The sequence below is a fragment of the Chiloscyllium plagiosum genome, chromosome 9, assembly GCF_004010195.1.
Source record: "Chiloscyllium plagiosum isolate BGI_BamShark_2017 chromosome 9, ASM401019v2, whole genome shotgun sequence".
In the NCBI taxonomy this organism is placed as follows: Eukaryota; Metazoa; Chordata; class Chondrichthyes; order Orectolobiformes; family Hemiscylliidae; genus Chiloscyllium; species Chiloscyllium plagiosum.
This window is the reverse complement of record NC_057718.1, coordinates 68,722,746-68,750,308: the sequence shown is the minus strand read 5'-3', so window position 1 is coordinate 68,750,308 and position 27,563 is coordinate 68,722,746. Positions and strand designations below refer to the sequence as shown.

General features: G+C 40.6%; 1 protein-coding gene across 5 annotated transcripts in view; it reads right to left on the bottom strand.

Annotated features, from left to right (window-relative positions):
* LOC122552919 (sorting nexin-9-like) overlaps window positions 1–27,563 on the bottom strand; it is a 160,939-nt gene that overhangs the window by 23,305 nt on the left and 110,071 nt on the right. For all 5 annotated transcript variants that reach the window (XM_043696162.1, XM_043696161.1, XM_043696163.1 and 2 more), the window contains 3 exons: window positions 27,179–27,309; window positions 13,781–13,884; window positions 13,452–13,555 (listed from right to left, as the gene is read on the bottom strand). In XM_043696162.1, coding sequence (XP_043552097.1) covers window positions 13,452–13,555; window positions 13,781–13,884; window positions 27,179–27,309 — 339 coding nt within the window. The remainder of the gene's footprint in view (window positions 1–13,451; window positions 13,556–13,780; window positions 13,885–27,178; window positions 27,310–27,563) is intronic.

Sequence of the window (27,563 nt, the reverse complement as noted above, 5' to 3'; positions counted from 1 at the left end):
ATGGCAACAAACACATTGTAGAACTCAATGTGAGCTTCCACAACAGTACTCAGACACTGGGTGCCTTCTACTTGTGCAATGGAAGCTGAAACAACAACAGGTCCTGAAGGTCCTGGTTGAGTCCACAAGGTGTTGACCACCACTTCTATATTAGAAAGGATAGGCTCTAAGCTTTGCAAAGATTCCTTCACTAAGTTGGAATAAGACTCATCTACGCTTCTTCCAAGTGATAATAGGCTGACTGATCTATCAGCACATTTTAATGTGCACATCTATCAGTTTTCTTCTCTATTTCATATATCAATTTCCTTATCTGAAGCCTCTTTAGCAGAAGATGTGTGCACACTGACAGTACCTTATGCACTATCCTTTCTCTTTCTCAAACGCAAGATTCAAAACATGTAAATTGTCCTACTATGCCATGCTCAAGAGTTCGAGCATCTGAGATGGAATCTAAATATGACATTATGAAAATCAGTGTTCTGCTCCTTTAGACTCACGTTCTCACAACACTGCCAGGCCAGATGACAGTTCATGAGTAGCTGAAAATAGAGGGTAGGGTTACGTTGATAAGAGTGTGGCCTGGTGCACGTAGATTAAGAGGTGCATGCTAACACCATTTGGTGGCTGGGATATCGGAAAATATTGTGGAATGGGAGAAAAATGGGATGCAAGGTGCATTAAGTAGGAACATACTATAATCTTCAATGTTTTCAACCCTTCTGCTGGCCACAACTCACTGATGTTGCTCCAATTATAGCGATCAGTATCTCTGCCATAGACCCAATGACATGCAGCCATTCCCTCATTTGTTGGTTGTTGCTACCTCCAGTTCTGTGCTACCCTGCCCTGCAACAGAGACTAAAGTTTGTCTGTCCGTACACTGGAATCAGTTTGGATGAGGGACTCTCTTAACTGAAGGGGAAGTAGTATATGCAAGATTTAATATTTCCAGTAGTAAAGAGTGAGGGTGAGGAGTAACAATGGATATGAGTTACATTTGGCAGATTACATGCAGGGCACGGTATAGTACTATTCAATTTGTTTGCTGTATACAACAGGACTGTCAAAAAATTCATATCCAAACTTACATACATATGACAACAGCAAATTTAGAAAAGGGACAGAAAAGCCAAGATGAAGAACCAACTTCAATTAAATAAGCAAATCCAAATTGATTATTTTTTATTTCATTGACACTGTGAAGCTTCATTTCAATTATTTCTAGCCCCTTTCTTTCTGCCTCTAGCATGGAATCATTCGAACATCTTCAAACAGTCCAATACAGTTCTTAGGACATCCTGATAGTATCATTGGACCAATATATCCATTCTACTAGAATGTGGGGGTAGGAGTAGAGATCTGCCATCATTTTTAAACTAATAATTCCTCCTCATCTTCAAAGTGGAACATATTTTCTGTATTCTGACACTGCCCTTTGGTTTTGCATGCTGCTCTGAGGGGAAACATCCTCACAACACCGAGCTGAACAAGCCTCCCTAAAATATTAAATGTTTCGTTAAGATCACCTCTCATTCTTCTAATCACCAATGTATACTAGTCCAACTTAATCAACCTTTCCTCATAAGATAACCCCTTTGCCCTGGAATCAATTGAATGAATCTGCCATCAATACAAGTATGTCGCCTCTTGAATAAGATGATCTGTACTGTAGGTGTCATCTCAGTTGTATAGTTGCAATAAGTCTTTCCTACTTTTATAATTCACGCCCTTGCATTCTATGTTCCTTCTTAATTATTTGCTTTACCTGCATGCTGAGGGGTCTTTGGCTGGCCAGCATTTATTGCCCATCCCTAGTTGCCCTTGAAAACGAAATATTGAACTGCCTGTTTGAACTGCTGCAGTCCAACTGCCATAGATTGACCCACAACGTACTTAGGGAGGGAATTGCAGGATCTTGATTTAGTGACATTGAAGGAACGGCAATGTATTTCCAAATTGGGATGGTGAGCAACTTGAAGGGGATATGGCAGTTGATGGTTTTGCCCTGTATCTGCTGCCCTTGTCCTTCGAGATGGAAGTGGTCATGGATTTGGAAGGTGCAGTCTAGGTTGGTTAGCCAATTTCTGCAGGGAATGTTGTTGATAATACACACTGCAGCTGCTGAGTGTCGGTGGAGGAAGAACGAATGGCATCACGTCCACAAGCAATCAAGCAAGCTGCTTTGTCTTGGATGGTGTCAAGCTTCCTGAGTGTTGTTGGAGCTGCACCCATCCAGGCAGGTTTGGAATTTTCCATCACACCCATGACTTTTTCCTTGTAGATGGTGGACAGGCTTAGGGGAGTCAGGAGGTGAGTTACTTGCCACAGCATTCCTACCCTCTGACTTGCTCTTGTAGCCACTGTATTTACGTCAATGGTATCCCCCAGGATGTTAATAGTTGTGGGATTCAACACCACTGAATGTCAACGGCAGTGATTAGATTATTCGTATTAGAGATGGTCATTGCCTGGCATTTGTGTGATACTAAGTTACTTGTCACTTGTCAGCCCAAGCCTAGGTAATGTCCGGATCCTCTTGCAATTGAATATGGACTGCTGCAGTATCCGAGTAGCAGGTAATGGTGCTGGACATTATGCAAACATTGACAAAGATTCCCACTTCTGACCTTATGAAGAAGGGACTATCATTGATGAAGCAGCTGGAGGTGATTGGGCCTAGGACACTACCCTGCGGAGATGTTCTGCACCTGGAATGACTGACCACCAGCAACTATGACCATTTTCCTACATGCCAAGTATGACTCCAAACAGTGCAGAGTTTTTCCCAGATACCCATTGATTCCAGTTTTGCTAAGGCTCCTTGTTGTCAAATATGGCCTTGATGTCAAGGGCTGGCAGTCTTACCTCACCTCTTGAATTCAGTACGTTTCCCCATGTTTGAACCAAGGATATAATGAGGTCAAGAGCTGAGTGACTTTGGTAGAACTCAATTTGGGCATCAGTGCGCAGGTTATTGCTAAGTAGGTGCTGTTCATCTTCCATCACTTTACTGACGATTGAGTGTAAACTCATGGGCAGTAATTGGCCAGGTTGGATTTGTCTTGCTTTTTGTGTAGAGGATATATCTGGACAGTTTTCCACATTGTTAGATAGGTGCCAGTGTTGTAACTGTCCTGGAAAACCTTGGCTAGGGGAGCAGCAGGTTCTGGAGCACAAGTCTTCAGTATCGTTGCTAGAATGTTGTCAAGGACCATCAACTTTGCAGTATTCAGTGCCCCCAACCATTTTTTGATATCACGTGAAATGAACTGAATTGACCAAAGACTGGTATCTGAGATGTTCGGAAATGACTGGGGCACACAGAGATGGATCATCCACTCTGCACTTCTGATTGAAAATTTCAGCCTTATGTTTTGCAATGATGTGCTGGACTCTTCCTACATTGATGAACGCTCCTACTCCAGCGAGTCATTTAATTGTCAACCAACATTCCTTCATGGCAGGACTACAAAGCTTAGATCTGATCTGTTGGTCGAGACAACACACATTTTTTGTCTGGTGTTGCTTTTGATATGCCCTCCAGCACTCTCCATTGATCCAGAGCTGATCCCCTGCCTTGATGGCAATGGTCAAGTAGGGTCTAAACAGGCCACGGGATTTCAGATTGTGCAGTACAATTCTGTTGTGGTTGACAGCCCACAGTGCCTCACGGACGCTAAGTCTTGTATTGCTAGATCTGTTCAAAGTCTGTCCCATTTAGCATAGCGTGTGCCGCATAACTCAATGTGAAAGCAATACTTCATAGGAAGCATAGTAAGTAAGTTTGCTGATGACACCAAAATTAGTGATATACTGGACAGTGAAGAAGATTGTCAAAGATTACAACAGGATCTTGATTACCTGGGCCAACAGGCTGAGGAGTGACAGATGAAGTTTAATTTCGATAAATCTGAGGTCTTGCATTTTGGTAAGACAAACAAGGGCAGGTCTTACACAGTTAATGGAAAGGCCCTGGGGAATGTTGTTGAACAGAGAGCCCTAGGGGTCTGTTTTGCAGCTCTTTGAAAATAGCATCACAAGTAGACATATAAATGAAGGCAGCATTTAGCACACTTGCCTTCATTTTACGTGTTTGGAGTACTGCATGCAGTTGTGGATGCTCTGCTTTAGGAAGTATGTTATTAAATTGGCAGAAGAGATTTACAAGATGTTACCGGAACTGGGGGAGAAGAGTTTTGAGGAGGGGCTGGACAAGCAAGCAGTTTTAAATCCCTGAACAGGAGGTGGTTGAGGGGTGACTTGAGAGAGGTTTATAAAATTAAAAGGGGCATAGATGAGGTGAATAGCAACGGTCTTTTCTCTAGAGTAGGAGTGTTCAAAACAAGAGGGCATAATTTTAAAGGTGAGGGGGTCAAAATTCAAAAAGGATCGGAAGGGCAACTTTTTTCACACTTGTATAGAGTGACTGCCAAAGGAAGTGGGAGATGCAGTTACAACATTTAAAATACACGCTTACTGATACTATCACAGCTGGACTTTCATGTCTTCCATTAATAATACTTAAATGTTGAAGACTCCAGGCAACTCTCTCACAACTGTATATCATGGTGCTGCCACTTGTGCTGGGTCTAGGACATATCCAGGGATGATGGAGGCAATGTCTGGGACATTGTTTGAAAGCTAAGATTCTGCGAGCATGGCTACGTCAGGCTGTTGCTTGGCTAGTCTGAGAGATAGCTCCCTCAATTTTGACACTAGCCCCAGATGTTAGTATAAAGAACTTTGCAGCGTTGACAGTGCGGTTTCTTTTCTGGTGCCTTGGTCAACGCCAGGTAGTCCATTTGGTTTCATTTCTTTGTTGAGACTTTGTGGTTCTATCAATCACTGAATAGCTTGTGAGGCCATTTCAGAGTGCAGTTAAGAGTGAACCACACTGCTGGGAACTGGAGTCACATGAAGACCTGACCAGATAAGAATGGCAGATTTCCTACCCTGAAAGACATTAGTGAGGCTGATCGGTTTTTCTGACAATCGCCAATGGTTTCCGGTCATCAGTAGATTCTTCATTTCAGATTTTTTAAAAAATTATTTCAAATTCCATCATGGTGGGATTCAAACCCAGGTGCCCAGAACATTAGCTCAATTTGTGGATTAATAACCAATCAGTAATCCCATTACTCTCCACTGTTTTGAGATTTGTGTACCAGGGCACCCAGATTTTCCTATATTGAAGGATTCTCTCTCCCATGTACATCAAATTCAATTTTTTATTGCTTTTAAAGGAGGAATTATAAAGAAAAAGCGTATTTATGACAGTTGTCAAGTAGAAAATACAATTGAGAACCAGGCTGTACTTAGAAGGTTTAGAGGGGTGGGCAAAAAATAAATAAAAAAAGAAAAGAGGTGCAATGAAGAGACTGAAAGGTAACGTAGAAGAGAATTCCAAAGTCTTCTTTACATGTAAAGAGTAAAACGATGGTAAAATGAGGATTAGGGCAGAGTCGTGGTTTAAATGGAGGCTTGACTCAGACCTTTAGTGAATACTTTGCATATGTCTTAGCTAGCAAGGGGATGCAACACAGGCCATAGTAAAGGGAGGAAATTCAGTCACTAAAAAGGTTCAATATCAATGAGGAGGAATTGGCTGGTTTTCTGTGCTTAAATGAAAGCAAAGTACTGTGGATGCCAGAGATCGAAGATGAGAAGAGAAAGTGCTGGAGAAATTCTGCAGATTTAGCAGCATCTGTGGAGAGAGAAACACAATTACAAAGAAAAGTCACATTGGACTTGAAATATTAACTGTTTCTCTCTGCAGATGTGGCCAGATCTGTCTACTTATAAATGACGAGGTGCCTGTACTGGACAAGCTGCATCTAACAATACTGAGGGAAGGAGGAATAGAAATTGCAAAGACACTGGCAATTATTTGTCAGCCTTTTTTTGGCAGTGGAGAATTGCAAACATTGACCTGGTTCAAAAATAGGCTGCAACAATACCCCAAGCAACTATCGACAAGGAAACAATATTCATTATAAAGTTTTTCAGGCTGGAGGAAGGTTTGAAGAAGAATCTCCCAGGGGTCAGCATTGGGATCTTTGTATTCCTGTTACACATTTATGATCCCTAGATCTTAGGATGGTGGATGTGATCTATATGGACTTCAGTAAGGCACTCAACAAGGTTCCTCACGGTAGACTGGTTAGCAAAGGTTAGATCTCAGAATACAGACAGAACAAACCATTTGGATACAGAACTGCCTCGAAGGTGGTGCTGGAGGGTTGCTTTTTAGAGTGGAGACCTATGACCAATGATGTGCCACAAAGATCGGTGCTGGATCCACTGCCTTTCATCATTTGGATGTGATGTATAGTTAGTAAGTTTGCAGATGACACCAAAAGTGGAAGTGTAGTGGACGGCAAAGAAGGTTACCTCAGAGTACAAAGAGATCTTGATCAAATGGGCCAATGGGCTGAGGAGTGGTAGATGGAGTTTAATTTAGATAAACGTGAAGTGCTGCATTTTGGAAAAGCAAATCAGAGCAGGACTTACAGACCTAATGGTAAGGTCCTAGGGAGTGTTGTTGAACAAAGAGGCCTTGGAGTGCAGGTTCATAGTTCCTTGAAAGTGGAGTTGCAGGTAGATAGGAGTGTGAAGGTGGCGTTTGGTATGCTTTCCTTTATCGATCAGAGCATTGAGTACAGGAGTTGGGAGGTCATGTTGCAGCTGTACAGGACGTTGGTTAGGCCACTTTTAGAATATTGCATGCAATTTTGAACTTCCTATTGGAAGGATGTTGTGAAACTTGAAAGGGTTCAGAAAAGATTTGCAAAGATGCTGCCAGGGTTGGAGGATTTGAGCTATAGGCTGAACAGGCTGGGGCTGTTTTCCCTGGAGCGTCGGAGGCTGAGGGGTGACCTTATAGAGGTTTATAAAACCATGAGGGGCATGGATAGGATAAATAGACAAAGTCTTTTCCCTGGGGTTGGGGAGTCCAGAACTAGAGGGCATAGGTTTAGGGTGAGAGGAGAAATATTTAAAATGGAACTAAGGGGCAACTGTTTAACACAGAAGGTGATGAGAGTATGAAATATGCTGCCAGAGCAAGTGGTTGAGGCTGGTAGAATTACAACTTTTGAAAAACCTCTGGATGGGTATATGAATAGGAAGGGTTTAGAGCGAAATGGCCAACTGCTGGCAAATGGGACTAGATTAGATTACGATATCTGGTTGGCATGGACGAGTTGGACCGAAGGGTCTGTTTCCGTGCTGTACTATGACTCTACATATGACACCAATTTGAAAACTGGTGGATGGTATAAAACTTGGAAATATTGTAAACAGTGAGAAAGGTAGTATAAGACTTTGGACAAGTTAGTGGAATGGGCAGACAGGTGGCAGATGAAGTTCAATGTAGAGAAATAAGGGGTGATATATTTTGGTAGGAGGAACATGAAGCAACAATACAAAACAAAGGGTACAGTACAAATGTAAGACAGTGTGGGAGTGGATGAACCTAAGTGTATACATTAATTAAAACGGACAGGACAGATAGAGAGAACAGTTAATAAAGCTTACATTTACTGATACAGGCATACAGTCCAGAGCAAGAAAGTCATATTGAACTTATACAAGATACTAATTCAACATCAGCTAAAGCACTGTGGCCAGTTCTGGGTGCATTGCTTTAAGGAAGGATGTAAAGACATTGGAGACAGTGCAGGAGTTTTACAAGAATGGTTCAAAGGATGAGGAACATGAGTTATGATGATAGATCAGAAAATTGGAGCAAAGAAGGAGATCTGATAGAAATAGTCAAGATCATGAGAGATTCAGAGCAAATAGAGAGAAACAATTCCCACTTGGGAAAGGATAAATAAGAGGGCACAGATTTAAAAGTCATTCATAAAACAAGTGTTGAGGATAAGCTTTTTAATGCAGCAAATGGTTGGAGTCTTGAATACACTACCTGAAAATACGGTGGAAAGGAGTTCAAGGCATCGCAATATTTAGCGTTATGAGGAGAAGGTAAGAAAATGAAACTAAACAAATGTTCATTCAGATAGCCAATCCAGTCAATTTGCCAAAAAGCTTCCTTCTGCATCATGATAATCCTGTGATTCTATCAAAGTGGAAAACTTCACATTTACCCACATTACGGTCGATCTGCGAATTTTTCTCCCCCATTCACTGAATTTATTTATATCCCTCTGCAGACTCCTGAGACCCTCTTCACAAATTGCTTTCCACCTTTGCTCTCTTTATCAACAGCAAATTGGCGACAATACACCCTGTCCTTCATATATATTGTAAATAGATGAGACCCTAGCATTGATCTCTATGCCACTCCATTAGAATCTATCATCCTGAAGATGGTGCACATATTCTGACATTGGCTAACCTACAGGAAACAATCCTCTATCCAGTCTAATATACTATCACTATCACTATCGGTGGGAGCAATCACTCTGTAAAGAGTATGACTGTCCACCTGAGATTCTATGTCACTGGTCATGGGTTCTGTGGGTCATTGTGTGGTTGTTGAACCTAACCCTCAAGCCACATCTCCAACCACACTTTTGGCAGGTGTTTCCAAGATACAGAACTGGTTCTTGTACTGGAGATCATTTACATTCCTTTCTCCACCCTTCAACATGTAATCAAGGGCTCTCTAAGAATCGTGTCCCTTATTACAAGAATTTCCTCCAAGTCAATTTCTCCTTCTTGAAGGTCTCCTATGCACTGATATGCATGTTGCATTTCACCAGGGAAGCCTTCAGGGAGTCTTTATAATACTCCCTTTGCCCTCCTGTCGGTCCAGCTCCTTCTTTGAGCTGGGTGAAGAGGATTTCCTTTGACACTCAATGCCAGTATCTTAATCATATGGCCAGTCCAGGCAAGTTGGTGTCAGATTATCATTGCCTCATTCTGGTGCTATTAACTGCTTCAAAAATGATGTTAGTACGCCGGTCCTCCCAACTGATGCAGAGAATCTGTCTCCAACAACATTGATGGTACTTCGAGGGACTTCAGGTACTATCTTTAGGTAGTTCAAGTTTTGGCATCATAAAGAAGAGTCAGAAAAATGACTGTCTTATACACAAAGATCTCTATATTAGTACAAGTGTCATGGTCATTGAACATGTGCAAGGTGGCCCTTGCAATCTGGTTGTGATGTTGAACCACCATATCAATGTCGGCCTCAGGTGAGAGATAGCTTTTCAAGTAGGGGAAACGTTCCACATTTGAGAGGATTTCTCCATTGATTTTAATGGAGGGATGGACCTGAACTTAACCTGGGATGGGTTAGTAAAGGATTTCTGTCCTCTTGAGGTTGAGGCTGAGACCAATACTTCAATATTCTTCCACAAAGGCACTGAGTAAGACTTGAAGATTCTCTTCAGAGTGCAGAGATGACACTGTAATCTGCAAACTGATGTTCCACAAGTGTGGGTGGTGTTGCTTTCTTCTTGGATTTCAACCGGTTGAGATTGAAAGTTTTCCATCTATCCCTATAGTCAATGTCTACACCACTGAGAAGCTTGTTGTTAACTAGATGAAAAATGGTGGCAAAGATGGAAAAAAGAGTGGGGACGATGACACATCCCTGCTTGACCATGCCTTGTCCTCAAAGGATTCTATCATATTACTGTCAGTGATGACCAATGGCAACATCTGGTCATGGAAGAAACAAAGGATATTGATGAATTTCACTGGATAACTAGCCTTTGACAGACTCAAATACAGTACTTACTGATTCACTAAGTCAAAGCTTCAGTCAGGTCGATGAAGGCCACGTAAGTGTTGATCCTGGTATTTCTCTAGAAGTTGCCAAGCTGTGAAAATCATGCCCGTAGTTCCACAGTTTGGTCAGAAGTCACACTAGCTTTCAGGCAGGATATCCTCAGAGTCTGGGAGAAGGCACCTAGCGATGATTTGGGTGATGATCTTCCCAGGGATGGAGAGTTTGCGATTCCTTGATAGTTTCCACTGTCTACTTTGTCTCCTTTTATTGAACACTGTGATGATGGTAGCATCCCAGAGAGCAGCAGGGATACCTTCTTTGTCCCAGATTTTCAGGAGAAATTCTTCTTACTCCGACAGCTTTCCCATTCTTCACATGTCTAATAGAGTCTTCAACTTCTGCCACACTAGGTGGAAGTCAGAGCTCACATTTGATGGTAAATTGGGGGATTTCCTCAACACACCCGCATGGTAGATTGTATCACACTTTAGGAATTTAAGTGTTTACTCCATTAAAGACTGATTTTTTTCACTGTCTCTCAAAAGGGTGTCTTCCTTTCTCTGTAACAGTTTGAAGCAAAGGGTGTTGGGTCCATATATTGCCTTGGCGGCACTGAAAAAAATGCAGGTGTCATGCTGTCGGCCATGGAGTTACAACTGCTTAGCTTTCTCATTCAGAGGTTCTTTATAACTCCGATTTTGTTGTTTGGTGAGCTTTCCTGTTCTTGTCAATGAGGGCTTGGACGATATGGTCATTCTCAACAAACAAGTTTTGGGAGTTTCCTAGTCTCGTAGCCAATGGTTTCTTCACAATATAAGAAGATGGCTGTTTTCAGTTCTTTCCAGATTTCGTCCATTCCATTAGAATGAACTCTTTGGAGATTTTGGTGAAGATATTGTTAACAGTTCGGTAGCTGCTTGGCTCTTAAACTTTGTTCTTGGTTCTTCAACATTGAGCTTTTCCTAAACTGTTTCTTCATTTTCAGCTGCATCTGGTAGTATTTGATGGACATTGAGAAGCAGATGTGCCAGTGCTCTGTCCAGCAGTTATACTATCACTAACACCATGTCTTTTCTAGTAACATTCTACTTGACACCTTATCTATCCCTTTTGGAAATGGCAAAAGGTAAATGATATCAACCATACCATGAAACAAAAAGCTATAACTCAAATGAGGGAATGAATAAGAGCATGAGACCAGAGAGCAAAATAAGGAATAAGGCACAAGGTTCCTTATGAAATTAACAAAAATGTTGTTGAAACTGAAGGAATAGAAGGGAGAAATAAACAAATGGAATAGTGAGGAGTTAGAATAAAAGGTGAGACAAAGAGGGTCAAATGAGAGAGTATTAAGTCATGAGAAATTCAAAATCAGCATTATGAAAAGGAATACAACTGTGTAATGCAGGGACATGGGAAAGAGGAGCATGAAACAAACTATTATAGATATAAGATTATAAGGATTGTTTTGGAATATCTTGAAGACAAAAAAAATGAAAGAAGGGGTTCATGTGACCTACTCAGAATTCGAACAACAAACCTGGGTGGCTTAGTTGCTAAAAGATTTAAGGGAGACCAGGTTGTTGTACTGGGAAGAAGGTATTCATCCCTTATAAACAATGGCAAAACATTTATGCTGATAGTAAATAGACCAGCTTCCAAAGTACCTGGAAAAAGTGTTGAGAATGTCAGGTTTTACAAACTGCTTTACTTTAAAACTGTTCATTTAATTTGAAAATTGAATAGCCTTGCAAGTTAGAAGTTATTTAGCATTCTGTGTGGAGGCAGAGAGTTTGGCTGAAAAACCATATTAATATTTTATTTCAGTCTTGGTATGGATAATATCATAGTGAAGGAGAAAGTAGATCTAGCAAAGGTCCTTTAAAGTAGATTGGCAGCACAAAAAAGAAAATTATTTACTCTGGCTACAATTCATTTGAGGGAGAAAGGATGGAAATTCTCCTTGGGTGTGTGCAATGGTGTTAGACTACTGAAGGAATTTAAATTCTACACCCCGTTCAAAAAACAGGGGTGATATGTATAGCAGTATAGGCCAATTAGTCTAACATGCTGGTGGAAAAACATTGAGACACCATAATCGGAAATGAAATTGTTACTTGAATATTCATGAGTTAATTAATAATTGCTAGAGTGTAAGTGTTACAATCAAATGGTGTTTACCAAACTTATTTGTGTACGTTCATAAAATAGTGGAGTAGATGGAAGAAAGGATGATGCTGTGTAAGTAAGCTTTGAAATGAGATTTGGTAAAGAGATACATAATACCAAGACTGAAGCCATGGAATTTAACACTACCCGAAAATGATATTGGCTAAGGGACAGAAAGTAGCATTGAGTGATTAATTTTCTTAGATTGGAGGAAAGTGCGTTCTAGTGACTCTGGGATTTGTGTTGGAATCACTGCACGTTTTGATATATATTAACAACTATGGTATCTGTACACAACACATAACTTGAAATATTGGAGATAAAACAAACCTTTGAAATGTAATTTTGAGAGAATGGAAAGGGTAATAAAACACTTCAGGAAAATAGACAGTTTAATGGGTAGACAAATGCCAGATAAAATTTAATGCAGAGAATAGTAAAATTATCAAATTTAGATAAGAAGGGTAGAAAAGAAGTGTAAATAGAAACTGAATACTATTCCAAATAGGGTTGCAGAAACAGAACCCTTAAGGGCTGTTGGTATATGGTCTTTATAGGTGGTAGGTCTAAATAGGAAAGCGGTTTAAAACAGAATATGGGATGGCTTTTCTTTTGGAAAATAGAGGAACAGAGAACAAAACCAAAAGAAGTCATATTAAACTTTTTATAAAGTTGGGCCTGGTTGGGCCCCAGAGGAGCAGGTTTCAGGAAGGACATCAATGACCTTGGACGGTAGGTTTCAAAGGTGAAATATTTCAATTATGTAGACAAAAACTATTCTCCTAATAGCCAAGGATTTTTAAAGTGAGTATTCAATGGTGAAAGTATTCAAAATTTTGAAGGATTTAGTAATACAAACAAGAATGTGGGCGGCACGGTGGCACAGTGGTTAGCACTGCAGCCTCACAGCGCCTGAGACCCGGGTTTAATTCCCGCCTCAGGCGACTGACTGTGTGGAGTTTGCACGTTCTCCCCGTGTCTGCGTGGGTTTCCTCCGGGTGCTCCGGTTTCCTCCCACAGTCCAAAAGATGTCAGGTCAGGTGAATTGGCCATGCTAAATTGCCCGTAGTGTTAGGTAAGGGGTAAATGTAGGGGTATGGGTGGGTTGCGCTTCGGCGGGGCGGTGTGGACTTGTTGGGCCGAAGGGCCTGTTTCCACACTGTAATGTAATCTAATGTAATCTAATCTAATAAGCTGTTTGCAGAAGAATGGGAACCAATGGTAACAAAATGAAGGTAGTGACAAAAGAACCAGCTAATGAGGAAACTTTGATACACAGCAAGTAATGCCATGAACTGGAATGCACTGTCAGAATGGGTGATGGAAGCAGATTCAATAACATCTTTCAGAAGATAATTGGATATATAACTTGGGAGTGAAAAACTACAGAGTTAAGGAGGAAGAATAAAGGGAATAGAATCAGTTAGACAATTCTTTCCCACATAAGCTGGGCCAAGTGATCTTTATTTGTATGTCTGATTCCATGTATTCTAAGGTCAGACAAAGCATTTTGCCACAATGATTTTTCAAAGACTTTGAATAGATATAAGAAGTTAAACAAACTTTTCATACCCACCTCCTGCACAGCTTTTCCAATGTTCCTGTCCCACACTGAGCAGCTCTTTAACCCCATCATCCATGGCTTTTGTAAACTTACTAAACATTTCAACCTTCTGTTCTCTGCAGGGTCAAATGCACAAAAAGTGACTTGATTTTTTTTCTGAATATGTATTTAAATTGACTGAACAATGGGAATTGTATAGAGGAGGAAACTCAATCAAAAAGGCAGTGATGCAGAAGGGGAAGAGCAGAAATTTATACTTATCACACAGAATACTTCAGCTTTTAAATTAGTAATTTTCAAATTATTAGCAGTTAACTTGGAACAGTAAAATTAATACATACGCCTCGAGCAGACCAATATCTTCTGCTGGTGGCTCCATTATTGAAAAGATCATTATACCAACAACATCATCCTTTTCAGTTTTCCTCTTTCCTAATTTCCATTCCTTCAGTGAACAAAGGAGACAGAAATACAAATAAAAATGAGAAAAAAAACCTGAACTCTTTTCAATTTGTTTCCTTTTCCTGATTGTGTTTAAGGGCAGCCCATTCAAAACAAAGAACACCAATTAGCATTTTTCTTTCTAATCTTTGGTTGTTACAGCTGTGTAGATAAAATGTGGACAAACGACACAACAATTACAGCTTGTGGTGAAAGCTAAAAATAGTCTTCAGCGACTGCTGCCAGCAAGAAAAGATACAACAGCTTTCTAGATGCATCGAGAGTCAAAGTGCTTATAGTTCACAACTGGCATAGTGCCATAGACCCAGGACTAGTGTATTTGGCTCCAAATTTCAGAATAGAGATCTGTACAAAAAAAAAACAGAAGGAACAATTAGAGGAATGTCAGCTCAGTGAGGCATCCAAAAGATAGGACTGTGATCCTAAATGGAAACAAAAACCACTAGTTATTCTCATATGGAATAGCTTATTCATTCTGACCTCAAACTTGAGATATGAGCCAGAATTGAGATTTGCATCAATATTTGCTGAGTGTATGTTGAGTTCAAAACATCAAACTATTTTATACCACAATAAATTCCAAGTCCACAGCAACAGTTAAGAAAATTTCCCCATGTTACTCTATTCCAATGAACCATCTTCCTTTCTTGAGCCTGCCTTTCTAGAAACCCATCTACCTCAAGCTGAAAATATACATTCAGTGTAGATTCTAAAATAAAACATCAAGCGTGATCAGTATTATTGAATTCTTTGAAGTAGTAACAGAAAAATTAGCCAAGTATTATATAGCAGTTAAGTTTACAAATTGCAAACTTATTACTAATGTCAAATAAGAGTTCTTTCCCAGAAAGCTAGTTGAAGGACAGAACTGTAGCCAATGTCTAAATACCTTTATATTTATTTTCAAATTTCCACATTACCAAGCAAACATTAGACAATCAGCTACCATTAGTTATTTTAAATCAACCTGTTCAGACATGTTACAATACACTATACTGGGTGAGGGGGATCTTGATCCCCCCCCCACCTTCTGGCCCAGAGGTAGAGACACTACTACTGTACCTAATCACAATGCTTTCAATTTGTTTATTTATAAAGGGGCTCAGGTGAATGCCCAGTTAATGTCATACAATTCAAATACAATTATCAGGATGAAGCAGCAGAATGGTTTGGTACGTTTGAGACAGAACAGAGAAACCAAGAGGTAAAGGGTAGTTATTCAAACTAGCAAACAGTGGGGAAATCATGGTCACAAGGATCAGTTAGAGGATCACTGTGGTTTAGTATTCACATAAATAAAGTGGACTCAGCTATTTGCAAGATCATTTCAAAATTTCTGGACAATTCCAAGATTAGCTTAGTACGAAACAAGACTGGGACAAAATTATGAGACGCCCTTAATAAAAACAGAACAGGTAATATTATTGGCACATGAATTTCAATACAGATGTGTGTGAAGTGTTGATGGAAGAACAATACAACCACATACTTTATGAAAAAAAGAGAGTGGAACAAAGGGGCACAGATACACAAATTACAAAAATGTCAAAGGTCATAAAGCAACTAAAAAGAAACAAAAAAAGGGTAATGATTTCACTGCTACAGGGATAGAATTGAAAGGCCATTGTGTTAAACTTCCACTGAACTTTGCACCATTATTGAATTACTATGCAGTTTTTAAACACCATACTATATTTTTTAAAAAATAAAGATACTAGACAAGGTGCCACACCTGAAGAATGATAAGTATGTTGAATTATCTACCACATGCAGTAATCAAAGCAAATAATACAGAAACAGTAAAGGGAAAATTAGATAAGTACATGAGATAGAAAGGAATGGAACAATATTCTGATGATGGAAAGTAATTGGTGTCTCTACCACCACTATCTACAGCTCCAAGCTACACCATGCATGATAAAATGTATGTTGCCACATCAACTCAACTAAGGCTGGTACCACTTACAGAAGAACTGTCTTATCAAGAGAGGTTGAATAGATTGGGCCAGTTCTTACTGGAACATAGAAGAACAAAACTGAAGATTCTTGGAGAACTTGACAGGGTAGGTGCAGAAAGGTTGGAGGGAGACAGCTTCCAGTTTTAGCTGTAGCCCTGACTCAACTAACCCCCGAACTGAACTGACCTGCGCAGCTAGACAGCTGGCCATGCCCCCTTGATTACACTGAGTTAGGCCGGAGGCATTATCTAGGCGAAAGTGAGGATTGCAGATACTGGAGATCAGAATCAAGAGTGTGGTGCTGGAAAAGCACAGGTCAGGCAGCATCCGAGATGCAGGAAAATTGATGTTTCGGGCAAAAGACCTTCATCAGGAAGCATTATCTGTTAGGAGTAAACAAAAAAGGTTCCAATAATCTATTCAAACCCACTCTTGTTGGAGCTAGACCAATTACCCCCCCCCCAAAATAAAACTCAAGGGCATAGTAACTTTGAGAAAGGACTAGCTTTTTGACAGAACATACTGCCAGAGGCTGTGATGGAAACAGACAATAACAACATTCAAGCAGCACCTGGACAAATATATGAATAGGAACAGAACAGAGGGATGTAGATCCTGTAAGTGAAGACAGTTTTAGTATGGAAGGGCAAAATGTATCAGTGCAGGCTTGGAGGACCGAAGAGCATGTTCTGTGCTGTATTGTCCTCATTTGTGTTCATAATTGTTTGCCATTAGAATCTATTTGTTTGCAATAAATAATCATTCTTGTTAAGAAACCTAGTCAGAGTCATAGAGGTGTAAAGCACGGAAACAGACCCTTCGGTCCAACTCACCCAAGCCGACCAGGTATCATAAATTAATTTAGTCCCATTTGCCAGCACATGGCTCATACCCCTCTAATTCCTGAAGAAGGGCTTATGCCCGAAACGTCGATTCTCCTGTTCCCTGGATGCTGCCTGACCTGCTGCGCTTTTCCAGCAACACATTTTCAGCTCTGATCTCCAGCATCTGCAGACCTCACTTTCTCCTCATACCCCTCTAAACCCTTCCTATTCATATACCCATCCAGGTGCCTTTCAAATTTTGTAATTGTACCAGCCTCCACCACTTCCTCATTCCACACACCACAGTCTGCATGAAAAAGTTGTCCCTTAGTCCCTTTTAAATCTTTTCCCTCTCACCCTAAACCTATGCCCTCTACTTCTGGACTCCTCCACCCCAGCAAAAAGACCTCACATATTTACTCTGACCATGGACATCAAGATTTTACAAACCTCTATAAGGTTTATAACCATCAGCTTAAGACACTCCAGGGAATACAGCCCCAGCCTATTCAGCTGCTCCCTATAGCTCCAACCCTGGCAACATCCTCGTAAATCTTTTCTGAACCTTTTCACATTTCACAACTTCCTTCCTGTAGGAGGGAGGCCAGAACTGCACACAATACTCCAACAGTGGCCTAACCAATGTCCTGTATAGCCACAACATGGCCTCCCAACTCCTATACTCAATGCTCTGACCAATATATGAAAACATACTAAACATCATCTTCTCTATCCTATCTACCTGTGACTCCACTTCCAAGGAGCTATGAACCTGCACTCCAGGGTCTCTTTGTTCAGCAACACTCCCTAGAACTTTACCATTAAGTGTATAAGTCCTGCTAAGATTTGCTTTCCCAAAATGCAGCACCTTGCATTTATCCGAATTAAACTCCATCTGCCACTCCTTAGCCCATTGGCCCTATTGATCAAGGTCCTGTTGTAATCTGAAATAACATTCTTCGATGTCCACGACACCTCCAATTTTGGTATCATCTGCAAACTTACTAACTATACCTCTTATGCTCGCATCCAAAATCATTTATATACCGATCCTTGTGGCACTTCACTGGTCACAGGCCTCCCAGTTTGAAAAACAACGCCTCACCACCACCCTCTGTCTTCTACCTTTGAGCCAGTTCTGTACCAAATGGCTAGTTCTCCCTGTAGTCCTTGAGATAACCTTGCTAACCAGTCTCCCAAGGGGAACCTGGTCAATGGCAGAGAAAATTGCAAAGGATTTCCTGTATATGGCAGAGTTGTCCCAGTAGTCTTGAGATAACTGTCAAAGACCAGGGTATTTGAATTGGATGATACACTGGAGGTAGCATTGCCATTCTAGCTTTGTCAGGCAGAGACAATTGAGGCATTAGCATGGTTTAGAGGAAATACAAGAGAGACCAGGAACTCTAGGTAGTGAAACATCAGAATCAGGTGATACTCAGTTTCTGTTAAGGCAACCAAGCAAAAGAGAGAACAAAGAAACTGAAGATGGCAGAAAGAACTAAAGAAAGACTAGAGAAAGATAAGAAAAGGGAAACTGAATTAAAGGAATACAAAATGGAATTGAAAATACAGAGAAAACTAGAATTAAAACAGCGGAGAGAAAAATGAGGGAATATGAATATTAGATTAAAAAGACACAGGTAAAACAAAAGACGACGGATGCGCATGCAGGCTTTATGGAGCAGAATCCAAGACATAATTTGAAATCCAGGAAGGAAATGTTTAAGTTTACTTAAACACTACCAAAATTTGAGAAAATAGCTAGAAAAGTGAATTGGGCAAAAGAGTGCTGGAGTTGTTCATGCAGTGTATATTGGCAGGTGAGGTAGGGGTGACTTGTCCTTCATAATCCTGACAAACTACCTCAGACTATGAAGTAAACAAAAAATTATACTGCCTTCATACGAGTTTGTGCCTGTGGCATATAGACAAAGGTTCCAGAATTCTAATTCGAGGAAGTTCTATTACTAAGAGACCAGAAGTAAACACTTATGATGCAGTAATAGTACACAAGGTCACAGAGATATGAAAGGTTTTTGATAAAAGGGAAGATAACTCCTTTTTCTTCAAAGAAGCATTCTCACCCAAAACAGTACTCAGTTACAAGGACTAATCAAACTCAAATTGTTAGTAAATGCAATTGGTAGAGGGTATGAACTGTTCGTCTTGATAGTGGGATCAATGATTGGGAGCTTAGATTTAAGTTAAGGAGATTGGAGGAAAAAAACCTTTTCACATAGACAGCAGTGGGAATCTAGAACTCTCCGTCTGTAAGGATGGTAGAGATAGAAACTCTCCTAACATTAGCAGTATTCAGATGTGCACTTGTGATGCCAAGGTGTACAAGACAATGGAATGAAAATGAGATTAGATTAGTTAAATGGTTGTTCTTGATGGATCAAAGAGCCCTTTTCTGCATTCTAAATCTCTATAACTAGTTCCTTTGTACAAGACCTAATTGAAGTGTGACTTTTCTTTGGGACTAGTAAGGGTAATTAAGAAATTACTTTTGAAATAAATTGATTTGCTCCTGGAGAATGATTTAACAGGAGTGAAAATTATAACTTCACCTGTAATTATGGTCAAACAGATAAAGTTGCAAGAACAGACTCTAGGTATTTTCTCACCATGCTAGAAATGGCTAAACACAGTCACCAGAGGTCACAGTGATACAGGCATATGTTAGGGTAGCTGACATTCTACCCTTGAATGAGGATAATTTCTAATGAACAATGTTTGGCTTGTCTTTGTTAATTGACACTCAGGAAGGAAAACTAGAGTTAAGTCAAGTTAACACACAGTTCACACTGGAGTTGAATAGTTGTAGAAATTATATTAAAAATTGAGTTCTGATAAGGAAATGGAGACACTTTCACAGACTGATGGATGAAGAATAGAAAGTTGTTCATCAAATAATGGTGCCGCCTAGATACCATGAAGGAATACAGCAGGTAGTATATGAAATTCCTCTGGCAGGAAATATAGAAATATGAAAAACACAGACATCAGTAAATAAAGTGTTTTATATGGTCAAAACTTCAAAAACATAACATCTGTAAAATATGTCATACACTTAGGTGGTTAGGTTTTGAAACTTGAAAGGGTTCAGAAAAGATTTACAAGTATATTGCCAGAGTTGGATGATTTGAGCTATAGGGAGCAGTTGAATAGGCTGGGACTGTTTTCCCTGCAGCGTCGGAGGCTCAGAGTTGTCCTTATAGAAATGTATAAAATCATGAAGGGCACAGATAGGGTAAATAGACAAGTTCTCCTCCCTGGGGTAGGGAATCACAGAACTAGAGGGCATAGGTTTAGGGTGACGGGAAAAATATAAGAGAGAGCTGAGGGGCAACTTTTTCTCGCAGAGGGTGGTGTGTATGGAATGGGTTGCCAGAGGAAGTGGTGGACGCTCATACAATTGCAACATTTAAAAGGCATCTGGATGGGTATATGAATAGGAAGGGTTTGGAGGGACATGGGCTGGGTGCTGGTAGGTGGGACTAGATTGGGTTGGGCTACCTGATTGGCATGAACGAGTTGGACTGAAGGGTCTGTTTCTGTGCTGTATATCTCTGACTTTGGTAGGAAAATCTCATCATGTCATGAAACAAGCAGTTTTTGGAGAACTATTTAGCCAAGTGTGAATTGGCTCTGTCTGACGATTACCAAAAGCAAAAGCAAGACAAAAATATATCCTTACCATAATGGATTTGACAACCCCATTCCCAGAAGCTATTCCTTTGTGGGCAACTGCAGCTCAGGTAGTAGTGGAAAAGTTAACTCAGTATTTTTTAAAACTCATTATAGACTAATAATTTGCTATCAGAGATTCCCCAAGAGAATCTAGTGGGTTTAGACCATTTGAATTAATCATTATCGTGAGACTAAAGGTTGATAAAATTGATTGGGGAAGAAGTTCCTAAACCAAAAGACAAATCCTCCACGTTTCTCACCCTAACACAATTAGTAACAAATCACTAGAACACTTAATCCTGCTTATAAATCGGTCCCTTCAGTGTTCACTTCTCTATAACTAGCAGCACTCACCTCAATCACAGGGTTTCAGGCTAAAGTCCCAATCCTGGACCTGAATACAAAAGGTGAAGGCTGACACTTCAGTGTAGTACAGCAAATATATTACACTTGTCAGAGGTTCTACCTTTCAAATGAGAAATAAATAGTGGGCAGTACGGTGGCACAGTGGTTAGCAGTGCTGCCTCACAGCGCCAGAGACCCAGGTTCAATTCCCACCTCAGGCAACTGTGTGGAGTTTGCACATTCTCCCCGCGTCTGCGAGGGTTTCCTGCGAGTGCTCCGGTTTCCTCCCACAGTCCAAAAACTGTGCAGGTTAGGTGAATTGGCCATGTTAAATTGCCCATAGTGTTAGGTGAAAGGGTAAGTATAGGGGAATGGGTCTGAGTGGGTTGCTCTTCCGTGGACTTATTGGGCCGAAGGGCCTGTTTCCACACTGTAAGTAAGTAAGTAAGTAAGTAATCTAATCTAAAACAATTCTCATCTGCTCATACAGGTCTTGTAAAAGATCCAATTTTTAGAAAAGCAATGCTTCCTGTATCATAACAATGACTACACTTCATTATGTATCGCATGGTTGATAAAATGCTTCGAGATATCTACTGGCTGTGAAAAATGCTATCTAAATGGAAGTCTCTCTTTTTGTTCTCTTCTTCCTACAGAGGCAACCATTGCCCTAGGGTAAGCCTAGAACAAATGAAGAGGCCCAGACCCCAATCTCCAGCCCAAAGGGTGGTTGTCAGGTTGAATGTGACAGATGGTAACTAACAAGTTGCAACAGGACAAAGCTTTAATTGGCCATGTAAATGCTTCAGTTAGCATCCAGGATTGAGGGCTGGCTTCCACCTTCACTTTGTTGGCGAGATGCCAGCAGTGACAGGAATACTATGGTCATGCCATGATCACGCTATCCTATGCTCCACCCCCATCATTATTTCAGGCTCAAAAAAAATACTAGATTATATTACAAAGGAACATAAAAAATAGGTGCAGGAGTAGGCCATTCAGCCCTGCCAGTCCACACCATTTAATATGATCGTGGCTGAACATGCAACCTCAGTATCCCATTCCCGCCTTCTCCATGTACCCCTTGATCCCTTTAGCCACAAATGCCACGTCCAGCTCCCTGTTGAACATATCTAATGAACTAGCCCCAACAGCTTCCTGTGGGAGAGAATTCCACAGGTTCACAACTCAGTGAAGAAATGCTTCCTCATCTCAGTTCTGAATGGTTTACACCTCATTTTTAGACTCTAACCCCCTAATTCTGGACTTCTCCAACATCAGGAACATTCTTTCTGCATCTAGCCTGTACAGTCCCATCAGGATTTTTATATGTTTCTATGAGATCCCCCCTCATGCCTCTAAATTCCAATGAATACAAGCCCAGTTGATTCAGTCTTTCCTAATGTGCCAGTCCTGCCATCCCAGGAATCAATCTGGTGAACCTTCATTGGACTCCCTCAATAGCAATAATGTCCTTCCTCAAACAAGCAGACCAAACCTGCACACAATACTCAAAGTGTGGCCTCACCAAAGCCCTGTATAACTGCAACAAGACACCTTACTCCGATACTCAAACCCTCTCTCATTATGAAGGACAGCATGCTTTCCTCACTGGCTGCTGCACCTGCATGCCACCATGAGTGACTGTTCCACCATGACATCAAGGTCTCATTGCATCTCATCTTATCCTAAACTGCCACCATTCAGATAGTAATCAGCCTTCCTGCTTTTATGACCAAAGTGGATAACCTCATTACATTGCATTTGCCAAGTATTGCCCACTCAGCCAGTCTGTCCAAATCACCCTAGAGCCTCCTAGCATCCTCCTCACAGCACACCCTGCCACCCAGGTCAGTGTCTTCTGCAAATTTACTCTCGCACAGGTGCAAGAGTAACAGGATAGTTGTTATGGGGGACTTTAACTTTCCAAATATTGACTGAAAATACTATAGTTCGAGTACTTTAGATGGGTCAGTTTTTGTGCAAAAGTGTGCAGGATGGTTTTCTGACACAGTATGTAGAGAAGCCAACAAGGGACTAGGCCACATTGGTACTGGGTAATGAACCTGGCCAGGTGTTAGATTTGGAGGTAGGTGAGTACATTGGTGACAGTGACCACAATTTAGTTCTGTTTCCTTTAATGATAGAAAGGGATATGTATATACTGCAGGGCAAGAGTAAGATTTATTGTGGGGGAAAAGGCAATTATGATGCGATAAGGCAAGATTTAGGGAGGGAATGGATACAATTGAAATGCGGAGCTTATTCAAGGAACAGCTACTTATCAGGCAAGGAGGAAGTGTTCGAGCAAGGGAGCCGTAGTTTACTGAAGAAGTTGACTCTCTTGACAAGAGGAAGTGGAAAGCTAATGAGTTGTGAAGACTCAGTCAGGGTGCTTGAGTGTTACAGGTTAGCCAGGAAAGACCTAAAGAGAGAGCTATGAAAGCCAGGAAGGGACATAAGTCGTCGTTGGCAGGGAGGATCAAGGAAAACCCTAAGCTTTCTATACGTATATCAGGAATAAAAGAATAACTAGAGAAACCTTAGGGCCAAGCAAAGGATAGTAGTGGGAAGCTGTGCATCGAATCAGAGGAGATAGGGGAAGCGCTAATGAATATTTTTCATCAGTATTCACGCTAGAAAAAGACAATGTTGTTGAGGAAATACTGAGATACAGGCTACTAGACTAGATGGGATTAAAGTTGGCAAGGAGGTGGTGTTAGCAATTCTGGAAAGTATGAAAATAAATGCCCCCTGGGCCGGATGGGATCTTTCTTGGATTCTTTGGGAAGCCAGAGAGAAGATTGCAGAGCCTTGGCTTTGATACTTATGTCATCATTGTCTACAGGAATAGTGCCAGAAGACTGAAGATAGCAAATGTGGTCCCCTTGTTCAAGAAGACAACCCTGACAGTTATAGGCCAGTGAGCCTTACTTTGGTTGTTGGTAAAGTGTTGGAAAAGATTAGAAGTAGAATTTATCATCATCCAGAGAGGAATAGGTTGATTAGGGATAGTCAACATGGTTTTGTGAAGGGTAGGTCGTGCCTCACAAACTTTGAGTTCTTTGAGATGGTGACCAAACAGGGATGAGGGTAAAGCAGTTCATGTGGTGTATATGGATTTCAGTAAGGTTTTTGATAAGGTTCCCCATGATAGGCTATTACACAAATACAGAGGCATGGGATTGAGGGTGATTTAGTGGTTTGAATCAGAAATTGGCTAGCTGAAAGAAGACAGAGGGTGGTGGTTGATGAGAAATAGTCATCCTGGAGTTCAGTTACTACCATTGTTGCAGGCAGTACAGTCCACATCCCTACTGAGTAAAGAAACTACCTCTGACATCTGTCCTATATCTATCACCCCTCAATTTAAAGCTATGTCCTCTTGTGCTAGCCATCACTATCCGAGGAAAATGACTCTCACTGTCCACCCTATCTAACCCTTTGTCTACCTTGTATGTCTCAATTAAGTCACCTCTCAACCTTCTCTCTAACAAAAAAACAGCCTCAAGTCCCTCAGCCTTTCCTCATAACACCTTCCCTTCATACCAGGCAACATCTAAGTAAATCTCCTCTGAACCGTTTCCAAAGCTTCTTCATCCTTCCTATAATGCGGCGACATCGTATCGTGATGGCTAGCACGAGAGGACATAGCTTTAAATTGAGGGGTGATAGATATAGGACAGATGTCAGAGGTAGTTTCTTTACTCAGTAGTAGGGGCGTGGAATGTACTGCCTGCTGGTGTACCGCAAGGATCTCTTTTGGGGCGACTGCTGTTTATCATTCTTATAAATGACCTAGATGAGGGCATAGAAGGATGGGTTAGTAAATGTGCGGATGACAGTCAGGTTGGTGGAGTTGTGGATAGTGCCGAAGGATGTTGCAAGTTATAGAGGGACATAGATAAGCTGCAGAGTTGGGCTGAGAGGTGGCAAATGGAGTTTAATGTGGAAAAGCGTGAGGTGATTCACTTTGGAAGGAGCAAAAGGAATAAAGAGTACTGGGCTAATGGTAAGATTCTTGGTAGTGTAGATGAGCAGAGAGATCTCGGTGTCCATGTACATAGATCCTTGAAAGTTGCCACCCAGGTTGATAGGGTTGTTACGACAACATACGATGTGTTAGCTTTTATTGGTAGAGGAATTGAGTTTTGGAGCCAAAGGGTCAAGCTGCAGCTGTACAAAACTCTGGTGTGGTTGCACTTGGAATATTGTGTACAGTTCTGGTTACTGCATTGTAGGAAAATGAGGAAGCTTTGGAGAGGGTTCAGAGGATTTCTTACAGCTTTCTTTTTTTTTAAGATTTCTTACAGTATGGAAACAGGCCCTTTGGCCCAACAAGTCCACACCGACCCTCCAAAGAGCAACCCACCCAGGCCCATTCTTCTACGGGCAATTTGACATGGCCAATTCACCTAACCTGCACATTTTTTGGACTGTGGGAGGAAACCCACATAGACAGTTGCCTCAGGCGGGAATTGAACCAGAGTCTCTGGTGCTATGAGGCAGCAGTGCTAACCACTGTGCCACCCATTTACTAAAATGTTGTCTGGTATGAAGGGAAGGTGTTATGAGGAAAGGCTGAGGGACTTGAGGCTGTTTTTGTTAGAGAGAAGGTGGAGAGGTGACTTAATTGAGACATACAAGGTAGTCAAAGGGTTAGATAGGGTGGACAGTGAAAGCCTTTTTCTTCAAACGGTAATGGCTAGCAAGAGAGGACATAGCTTTAAATTGAGGGGTGATAGATATAAGACAGACCTGCAACAATGGTAGATTTTCCAACTTTAAGGGCATTTAAATGGTCATTGGATAGACATCTGAATGAAAATCGAATAGTGTACAATAAATGGGCTTCAGATTGGCTCCACAGGTCGGCGCAACATCAAGGGCCGAAAGGCCTGTATTGTGCTGTAATGCTCTATAAATTTGGAGATAATGTATTCAATTCCTTCATTCATATCATTAATGTAAATTGTGATCAGCTAGGGTCCCAGCACTGAATCCTGCAGCATCCCACAAACCACTGCCTGCTACTCTGAAAAGGACCTGTTTATTCCAACTGTCTGCTTCCTGTCTGCCAATCAGTTCTCCATATAAGTCAATACATTACCTCCAATACCATGAGCTTTAATTTTCCTTACTAATTTCACGTAGAACCTTATCAAATTTCTGATATTACTATTCCACAACATGCAGTTTTAATCCCAAGGCTGAACACTAAAAGAATGAATTACTCTAAAGGAAAAATGTGGATAATTTAAGGGGAAATGATGCCTAGTATTATCATCACTAGATTATTAAACCAGACACCGTGATAATGTTCTGGGGTCCCAGATTTATAGCCTGCCATAGCAAATGGTGGAATGTTATACAACTAATAAAATTATTTCACATTGTACCCTTCAAATAGATCCTCTTACAATATGGTTTAGTGTTGTAACAACAATGAAAAAAATGAGCAAACACTTTGTAGTGCTGTTTATTCACAAGGCTATTCGAGTTGTCAATATTTAGTTGAGATTTTAAAAATTGTGTAGACAATGGCCTTAGAATCTTAATTTTAGTTTATAGTACACCGGTTCTACTACAACGTGGTAGTTCCGTTCTCATGCAATCGCACAATATATGAAAATCACGCAATAGCAACACCATTTAAACCAATGAGGCCAGAATCACGTTATAACCAAAACACCTTTTAAAAGTTCATGCTTTAGAAATAATGTCCCCAATTCATCAATCATATCATAGCGAATTTGCATTAACAACATGCGCGTTATAGCAGAACGACCTGTATAAATATACACAATATGAAAACTGAATCTGAAGAATAATAATTCTCCAAATTGTACTAAATCATATTGTAGTTTGCAACATTTTAGTCATTTGCAATTGCTACAGCACATAATAATAGAATTCATTAGCATTTATTTGTTCACCAAAACACTACTCAAGTAAAATTTGATTTATGGTTCAATATGGAATTATATTGGGGCAATTTAAAATTTTATGCTGTTAACAATTCTGTCAGTATAAAACAACACACAATGATGTGGACCTTAGGACAAAGCACATTAAAAAAGAAGTAATTGATTGGAAGTTATTACTAAATTATGAGAACTACAAGATACCAAGGCAAGAAAATATGAAGGTTCTTGAATAACCCTTTAACCTGTATATAAAAAGCTTAATTTATCAACAAAGGTAAAGTCACCTTCGCCTTAGCAAACCACAGGACAGCTGTCTCATTAGAGTCACCACACCTCAGACAAAGGGAGAGGTTGAGAAAAGATGTCCTTCATGGTAACCTCAGTCTGTGGGGGAACTGAACCCATACTGTTGATGTCACCAACGCTGGCTGCTGTCCAGCCAATTGTGCTAACTGACTGCCTCCCTTCTTTAGAAATGTATATCAATGCTCTCACTGCTAACTATTCAGTTACTTTATATTTCCTACCTTTTCATCCCGGCAAGTGATGAACAGCTGGAACACCTCACTGGTCGAAATGACAGGATGATGGCACATTCTGTTCATCCAACTTTGCAACCTCTCCATTCGCATTTTGATGAATTCCTCTTCAAAACGCCCTTACCAGATTAAGCCAATTAAATATGTTTGATTAATGTAAAATTTAAGCATAAATGCTTAGTAAAGTAAGGGTCAGTACTAAATGAGAACCAGTTTAAATCCAACACATCACACATGAATAGCACTGCTACACTGGTTAAATCCAGTGAATATTTGATTAAAGCTTTTTTGCATTTTTCCTCTAGTTACACAATGCTACTTCAGTAGATTTTTATTTCTTAAGAAATGAACGAGTTCTTCATACTCGGGGGGG